The following is a 9,446-nucleotide window of genomic DNA, read 5'->3' as shown; positions in this document are numbered from 1 at the left end:
CACGTATCATGTGCAGCATGTATCACGCATGCCATGCTTGATGAGAAAGATGGATTATGCAGTGTGGGATCTCAGAGAAATGTATCGCTCAGTATTTTCTTCTTCAAGTTATTTCTCCACAAACACATTTTATTTTAGGTAACAATGCCAAAGCAGTAAACTAATCCATTTAGAAGCTGGACGAGAGGGTTTCAGGGGACGGGCAGCTGAAGCACTGCTTGGGCTCAACAAGGTCCAGTGTGAGCCTTCTGAAATTGCCTCTCCGGCCGGCCCTTTGGCCATGGACAGCCTCCTGCTATTCCACACCACGGGAGGCTGCCCACGCAGGGGCAGAGCACCCCAACAGCCCTCCGGCCGGTGGTCGCACTTGCCCCTGCCCTCACCCCTACAGCCGCACCAGGAACCAGCTGGCACAAGGCCGGCAGCGCTGCAGCAGATCTGGTGCCCGTCAGCAAACCTGGGCGACACCTGGGCAGGTGGTGGAAACATCTCCTCAGCCCTTCACCGAGCTGGGGTGGTGAAGCTGCTGAAACACGTGCAGGTTCATGCTAGGTTCAAGGGCAATGCTTTTGTAGCACAGCTCCCTCCACTGACAGTGGGAAAAAGCAAGTTCTCCTGGATAACCACAGCAGATTCAAGTTCTGATTTTCACGCAGTGTGCAAGGCAGCTGGGAAGCTCCTTCCCAGGCTGAACAGTTTTGCCTCAGATTTGTCAAGAGTATTCAGCTAGAGCTGAACAGATACTATTCAGTTGTAAAGAAGCTTTAAACAGCCTTGCCACTATTCTACCTTTAAATTCCAAAGCTGATAAAGCTATTACATACTTCTAAGTGCGACCCTGAAGCAAGGATGTCAGAAGCAGGAATGGTGTCGGTATTTGTGCTCCAGTTCTTTCCTCCTTCCCCGCTTTAGACATTTAGAAATGCAACTACTTCATGATTACTCAAGTAATCCAAACAGATGCAGTTTGAATCTTAAGTCCCAGCATCTGTCCACATTATTTCAAGCTGATCTTCACATCCTGGCCAGCAGAACTACTAAACCAGATCTATTCTTCCCAGACATCTGCCTGCTTGTAAGGCCTTTAGTAAAAACAGGACAGCTGCTGACATTTAGAGCTATGCTGAAGCGGCTGCTGCTATAGCTAAAGCTTGTTTTGGCTTTACGCAGCGAGAAGGGGGATGTTCAGCAGGAAGCAGTAACGAAGCAGCAACGCTAATGCAGCTCAGGATGAGAAGGAAGCAAGAGATGGGATGAACACTTTTCAGGTATCAAAGAGGATATGCTGAACTGACAGAGCACATATCTGTCTCCAGTCAGTACTGTGAGAGCCAAAATTAGCTGAATAGAAGTTGGATTCATTTTCTTTAATGGCTGAAATGAGGAATAGAAATCCCCATGATTTAAAAGTGAACACTCTTCTGGGGAATATTAATGATGTTACCTTGCAAAAGTCTTTCCACTTCGTGATTTATTATAGCAGATTTCTCAAACACCAACGTTTTAGGGCAGGACAGTTGGCTGAAAGCTGACATTTGGTATGACAGTTGGCTTGCACTTGATTCCAAAATGTTATCATATATAATGTTATCTCAATTCAATTATTCAATCCAAATTACTAGCAAAGTCTGTAGGTTCTTAACAACAATGAAACCACAATGCATTTAAAAAAAAATAAAATATGAGCACTGATTTTTTTTAAACATATTTAAGGAATAAGCGCAAGATCTTTTACCATTTATATTCAAATCCATTTACTCTTAGCAGGTAACACCCCTAGGAAAACACAACAGTGACAGTACAACTTTTTAGTGCCTAGCTATGATCATTTTAGGTGCTATCACAGGTTACTGACATCAGTGCTACTCGAGGTCTTTGCCAGCTCGAAGTCTCCCCAAGAGTTCTACAACCTCCATACCTTGACTAGCTGAAGAGGACACCATATATATGTGTGTATATATGTATAAACGTATATACATGCACACATATAACAGATACGGTTTTATATGTATGTTTTAAATGTGCCATTGTACTGTTCCTACTTTGATAAGAACCAAAGATGATATTCGGGTTTCACGCAAGACCCAAGTATCTTTTCAGAGAAAGCACCGAGCGTTTGTTCATTATTTTGTTTCCGCAATACAAATAGCGAACTAGCAGAAAAATCACACCCACACCGAGGACTCCTGGCAGTACTGGGCACTCCTTCATTTACTTTGTTGTGTGTTGTGAGGGCCAAACCCCCTCTGAAATCTATCCTCTCACACTGGAAGTCCAAACCAAGAAACTCTGTACTGAGGACTGCCAGTGTTAGCATCAATGATGAGAACAACAACTAGGTAGCTTGTCAGAAGTACGGTGCGACTCACACCAACTTCCTCAAGTCTTTCCGCACCATTACATTTCAGTATTGTCCCAACACATTTAGAGTAACGGATGATTAACCACCACCTCATTCTAGGAATCAAGTTAATGAAGCGAGCACCATGCAATGTAAAGGCTTGTTTCACAAAGGTTTCTTGAGTTACAGTGACGTTTTTCCCACTATCCTTAATTAGCAGATGTATTTATTACCTGGCAGCTGTGGGCTGGGAGAAAACCCCCATACTGAAGTCATCTTTAATACCGAGCTAGATTAACATAGAACACGAAAAATAATTATCACAAGCTCAATGCAGGCAACCAGCTATAAAGTCCATAGAAACAAATGTAATTTCTGTAACTCATTACTAATTGCTTGCAGTACCTTCAGACGTTCCTCCTGCGGTGAACAGTCCAGCAGGTTCCCAGACACTCCCGTGCTTCTGTAAGGGCTGTATTTTGGAGTACCATGCCTTTCTTTTGTACCCTTCCCTACCACATTTTGGGAAGAGAGGAGGTATTCAAATTCATGTTCTCTTTCACAAATCAGTGACAATTCCAACCTGAAAGCATGTAAGATCCCGTTCGAAGCACTGCTTTTCACCCGCAAATCTTAACACACTCACAGGACATCAAGTCTAATTTGTACCTTTTGGAAAAGGAAGATTTTAGCCTGTTCAAGTGAAATGTTAGGAATCTACAATCTCCTTTCTCACCCATTTGCATGAAGGGAAATTGAGTTTTGCACATCCAAAAGAACAGGTTAAAGATTGACATTTGAAAAAATTTACAAATGCACAGTGAGATCTCCCACTGCTGCCATCTCCTACAGCTCTTCCATTCATTCAGGTTTCTCTACAGCATTGCGTCGGAAACTACATTTTAAGGGAAAAGGAAAGAAAAGTTGAACAAAACGCAGGATCACAACCTGGCTGTACATAACAGAACTTGCTTTGTGCAGGGAATCTGCTCAGTAGAGCCCATGGCAGACCATCCTAGAGAGAAGGGCCCAGGAGATCTGGTTGACGTTCAAGAACCATCTCCTCCAGGCTCACGAATGGTCCATCCCAAAACAGACACACAAACAAAACAAAACACAGAGGCAGAAGAACTGGACCCATGAATAAGGAGCTCTTTTGAACCTTGATATGAAAAAGCAGCATACAGGAGGTGGAAGCAAGAGCAGGGGACCTAGGGGGTTATAGATGCACTGTCCAAGCACACACAGATGGCGTTAGGAAAGCCAAAGCCCAAATGAAATGGAATTTGGCAAGGGCGGTGAAGGGTAACAAGAAAAACTTTGGCAGAGTTATCAGCATCAGGAAGACAAGGGAAAAACAGGGCTCCCCAGCTGAGTGGGGAAGAGGACCTGCTGGCAGGAGATACGGAAAAGGCCACGGTACTCGCTACCGCCGTTGCTTCTCCCGTCTCCAGCAAGAGCAGCCCCCAGGAACCCACCTCAGGAGCCCCAGGCCTCCAGGCACAGAAAACTGCCACAGCTGCCAGGCCCAGAGGGCTGGGACCAGCGGCACGCGGCCCAGCTGCAGACCGGGCCTTACCGGTGCGCACCGGGACGTACCCGCGCCGGGACGGTTTAAAATCTTCATGAATGGAGGCGGGTGACGGGACAGAGCTCACCCTCGGCACGTTCGCAGGGAACACGAGGCCGGGAGAGGTGGATACCCCCGCGGGGGCGCTGCCACTCACAGGCCACCAACAGGCAGGGGACAGGAGCCCACACGCGACCCTCGGAAGTTCAAAGGGCAACGCCAGGTCCGGCTTCTGGGGACAACCAGCACACACAGGGGCCAGGCAGCTGGCAGGCAGCTTTGCCAGAAAAGCCCGGGGGGTCTCCATGAGCAAGGGGAACACGAGCCCGCCACGCCAGCCCTGCAGCAGACAGCCAACAGCCCCAGATCACCACAGGTCACAGGAACACCGTGAACCTTGCTGGACAGATGATCTAACGTTAAAGACACGTAGAAAATAACGACTGTTACAAAGCACTGTTACATTAAGACCACCAAAACGACCAAGTTGCCCAAGCAATGCTACATTACTAACAGGACAGTCACCTGCTGCCATCAACCAGTTTACAACTCATCTGCTTGAACTCACCTGTCAGTGTTTCCCAGCAGAGCTGCACTTGAGAGCCTGCACTCTTTAAAATGGGTATTCGGCACATTTTAAGTAATGAACTTAACCTTACTGCAACTTCTAGATGCATGTAATGACAACTGAACAGATGTACTGCTACCCAATGTGTATTTCAACAAAGAGGTGGCAAAATCTTCTGCCGTACAAAGTATTTACAAAAGCACACAGCTTCAAAAAAAAACACAGTTTATTTCACTACTTAAATTATTAAACCCTAAACAAGACATCCTTGTAGTTTATACATTAGGAATGTAAGTTTTCACATATAATTAAGAGAACACTTTACTGCAAAAAAGGTGAAACACTGCATTACTAAAACACGGTGTCACACAAACTGAAGAGTATGAGAAGGTGTGGCACATTCATTTAAACTCAGGCTTTTAGGTGAAGACAGACATCTGTAGACCGAGGCAGCTATTCCACAGACTTTGGTGAATATTAAAAAGTGTACACATTTAGTACTAGAAGTAGAATTATACAAATACAAAAGGCAATATATTACATACCTATATACAGCACTGTAAGCCTCAAACGCTGACAAAAGAGATCCGACATAGTAATTGTTAGAAATTTCTATAATCCTTATAGAAATCAGGAGACCTCCTTAGAGAAGCGTGGCTAAAATAGCTGCATATTTCTGTACCTGTCAAATCTGCCAGGTATTCAAGGCAATTCAAGCACATTTCGCTCCCTTCAGAGAAGTCACTGCAGCTCTATAGCAAGTGGTTAGAGGCCATACACTTTTTGCACAAATGTTACAGTTTCTCACAACAGAAAGAATTCTCAGCTTCAACAGTTTTGAAAGTGTTGCTGTTCAAAGCTATTGTTGGGAACAGTGTGCTTTGATTTAAAACAGTAAGGTCAGTTATAAATGTCAGCATTAAAACAACTTCTCTTATTATAATTTGAGATGATTCACTCCTACATAACGTTCTTCCTGCAGAACACTGCAGCCGTGTATGATGTATTCATCAGAACTACCCACTCCTGGGCAGACTACAATATGGGATGTCTTAATAGGCTTTCCTTACACTGTTGGAAGCCCTATACTTCTTTAATATACATTTTTCATTCATCAATCTAAGCTGACCAGATAATGCTCAAAATCCGAGCCCTTGACAGTTTTAGAAATATTCCGAAAGAATTAATTTATCTGCTTCCTGCCCTACTTCCCCCTTTCCTCTCCTTCCGCCAAGTCCCACATCATGGATATTTGGACAACAAATAATTCTGTCCCATCTCTCCCCTATCTTGCCTTTTTTTTTTTTTTCTTTTCCATTTTCAAGAAAAGGAAGAAGCACAACTGACAGTTTTATTACTCACATCAGGAAAGAAATTCTTCAGTCTCGATCAGTATCAAGATGTGATGTCAGTTCACAAAAACATGCTCATTGTGTAAGTTGCTCCAGAGACCCATACATACATATTCACCCACAGATGTATAGAAACATATGTATGAACCCGCATATGTATAGGAACAGCAGCCTTTAGTATCAAGAACCTTTCCTTTTATCATTTTCTTAAAAAAGTACAAAGCTTTATATAATTTCAGTTGTACCAATACGAGCCTATGTCTTGGGTTTAAACCAGAGCACAGTTAGAATAATCAGCTAAATAAAAGGATAAGCTAACTTTACTCAAACAGTGTTAAAACTTGTAGCCAACAGTATTGTAAACATTATGTGACATATCCACATTTTATAGCATTTTAGATCCTTCTAATTTTAAATATTTATAGCTCAAGTGACTAAATCTTCCCAGTATAACAAACAACTCTTATACCAAGACCAAGCTTGCAAGTGTCTACTGTGGAGATAATTATGAACTAAACGAAACAGAAAAAACCCAGCTGAATTACTTGAAAATTCTAGTCCCTTAACACAAACTCATTTTGTTTGTGTTAACTAACTAAATACTAAATACTGTCACAACAAACATTTGTCAATTGCAATTTTATTTATCTGTTCTAGTTTATGTTTCAATTAAATTACTGTAAAGTGTTTCCAGAGCATATGTAAATGCTACACTGCAAGAGCAGAGCAGGAGGCAGCTCTACGTTCTCCAGGTTATTTCTTTGTAACATCTAGAACACATTTCAAGGAAAGGAAGAGCTCTACCTTCCGTGTGTGTAGTGCCAGCCCATGTCTGCTACCAGCTGCCTAAACCCCTTCTAGCGCTTGCGGTTGTGCATGCTCCAGCCGCCACATGTATTAGTCAATCTGAAACAAATGTGCTGTCTAATGTGTATTGCGGAAAAACCTATAAAAAAGACAAAATTTTCTGCTGTACAAAGTATTCACAAAAACATACAACTTCAAAGAACCAGTTTATTTCACTGGCTAAAGTATTAAACACTGTACAGGACAAACTTGCAGTTCATACATTAGGAATGTAAGTTTTCATGTACAATTAAGAAAACACTTCACGGTAAAAAGGTGAAATACTGCATTACTAGAACAGAACAGTGTCACACAACAAACAAGAATATGAGAAAGTGCGGCACGTTCATTTAAACTCAGGCTTTTAGGTGAAGACAAATATCTACAGACTGATGCAGCTACTCTGCAGAGCTTGGTGAACATTAAGAAATTACACATGTAGCCTACAGTCTTCGAAGTAGAATTACACAACTTACTTGTCCCTATCAGCTATGTTTCCTCATCTCTTTTCATTAAATACCCAGCTTATTAATTGCTATAAACCTGAATAACATTAGCTGCTTACAAGTTATTTCTGCTTCAGTTTAAGTCAAAAATAGGCATGTAAACTCATCTCGGGGCAAACAGGGAAGTTACCAAAATTTTAGTGTTTGTTTCATTACAAGGCTCTTGGCAGTAAGGGATTACTAGCTGCAGAAATCTGGACAGGTGGGGATCACTACACCTTAGATCTTCATCCTATTTCTCCACTCATAATATTATATCATCTGTTTATCAGCTAATCACTACTACTGGAGCGGTTTTGTCAGCTATTGCTTCTCCAAATTTCTGCACAATAAGTTTCAACATCCCTTTTTAATTAAAAACTTAACATTATAAAAGTTAGTATCAAACAAGGTCACGAAACTAACTGAAGGTTAAAGGTTAGGTAACCTTGACCAGGCTGCTGTTTTAGAATTTCAAACTAGAAAAATAATAGATATCAAAGACTAGAAATTACAGTTCTAATTATATTTACATTATAATTTCCCTTTGTGCTTGCAAGTTACTGGAAGTACGCATCCTTTGGTAGTATTCTTTTAGTCTCAAGTAAGAAGTTCATGTTAAATACATTTACACTCCTGATTTGCTTAAGTCAGTGCAAAGGGCTCATACCTTATTTCCTACATGACATTGTTACATAAGCGTATCTCTTCCCCATAAATAATAATACAGATGACAGCGACTTTTCAATGAATAGCTTTGCGCCCTATATTTAAGGATCTGAAAGAAAGTCTATCACACAATTTCTAAGTCTAAAAAAGTGACTACTATAGGAACTGGTAAGAACTCCCATCTACAAGGACTGCCGCTGTATGACTTCTGACCCAGTTTCAAAGACTTAAAGAAAAACCAAAACGCATCTATAACTCAGACTCATATAGGCATGAGGAAGTACGAACACTGCAACGGGTACTACCGTTACAAAACCCGCCGTAACATCGAACACTGAACTGATGCTTCTAGTCTGAGTCTTACATGTAAGCACAGCTGTCTCATGGCAAAGGTAAGAGGATGCTTGTTATTACACTGCAGTTCCAAAATTTCATGCCGATACTGTGGGACTCCTCCTAAACAAAACAGGTACTTCCAGTTTCACCTATGCCAACTGGCAGTGAACAAGACTATGGGAAAGAGGCTCTATTTACTCCCATACTTTGCATTTGTAAAAAGCCACACATCTTGGTCAGTGGCTAACCAACCAATCCATGCTTGTTAAATTGGTGAAGATGTAAGTCAGTAATCAGGTGTATAAACACAGTAAGTCAAAGAGGAACTTTTCAAGCTGCTAGAAGTTGACACAACATAATTAGAACTGTTGTCTACTCACTATTACTGTCAAATGAGAGTCAAATAAGAATTTATGGGGTTGAGGTTTAAGAAAGTAATGTACAGCATACTGAAGACCTTAATGCACCAACATCAGCATAAACCCTCAATATTTTATTTTTCATACTTGCCAACTTAATATCAATCTGTTGACAAAGTTATGCTAATACTAGGGGGTCGCTGCTGATTAGGTTGTTTGCTTAAAACGGGAAGATCTGTTCTTTCTGTTCCATAGATCAGTTTTTCCTCCTGAAGACTGCAAGCTGAAAACCTGTTTGCCTCTGTACCAGATACGCCACCACGATTATTTGTAACTGTGACACCACTGACCTGTTCAAAGGATTTACTAAACACAGTAGTGGTTGTTCTGGCTAGACTATGGCTGCCAGGCTTAGGCAGGGACTGGCTAGTTGTCAATGTCAGTCTCTTCAGAGAGACAAGCTCTAGATTCTCACTCATGGCTCTCTGAGTTTGTTTTCGTGACAAGTGTTCTCTGCAGCTTTCTCCTTCTTTTTCTTTTCCTCCAGCTTTGCTTCCTCCAGACCTTCGTTGGCTCTTCCCTAAAAGGTTCTTACTGCTCATGTTGTTGCTGTTAGATAGGGCAGACTGACTTGTACTAGAAGTAGCCCTAGAGTAAAACCCTTCATCAGTTTCAGATACTTCTATCAGTTCTTCTTGAATTGCTAAGTCAGTATTACCTGCATGGCAGAAAAAGAAATAAAGAATTAGCAATTTACTTTCTCACATTTCCTGATCTTTATGTATTGCTAGATTTTGATATTTAAAAGCATGAAGCCATTCAGCAACAGAACAGAGAACAGAAGACAACACACTTACCTATTCCATTACATTTTTGGAATTAAGGTTCATTAGAATATAAAGTTACAGCAAATAATGCTG

At 41.6% G+C, this 9,446-nt stretch overlaps 1 protein-coding gene across 7 annotated transcripts in view; it reads right to left on the bottom strand.

The window, feature by feature from the left end:
* Positions 1-4,691: 4,691 nt before the first annotated feature.
* FAM126A (family with sequence similarity 126 member A) overlaps positions 4,692-9,446 on the bottom strand; it is a 49,946-nt gene continuing 45,191 nt past the window's right edge. For 5 of the 7 annotated variants that reach the window (XM_040590263.1, XM_040590267.1, XM_040590265.1 and 2 more), the window contains one exon: positions 4,692-9,244. In XM_040590263.1, coding sequence (XP_040446197.1) covers positions 8,688-9,244 — 557 coding nt within the window. In that variant the 3' untranslated portion in view covers positions 4,692-8,687. The remainder of the gene's footprint in view (positions 9,245-9,446) is intronic. The other 2 variants (XM_040590270.1, XM_040590268.1) reach the window with 2 other exon arrangements.

This window comes from Falco naumanni, chromosome 4, assembly GCF_017639655.2.
Source record: "Falco naumanni isolate bFalNau1 chromosome 4, bFalNau1.pat, whole genome shotgun sequence".
In the NCBI taxonomy this organism is placed as follows: Eukaryota; Metazoa; Chordata; class Aves; order Falconiformes; family Falconidae; genus Falco; species Falco naumanni.
This window is presented reverse-complemented; position numbering and strand designations above follow the sequence as displayed.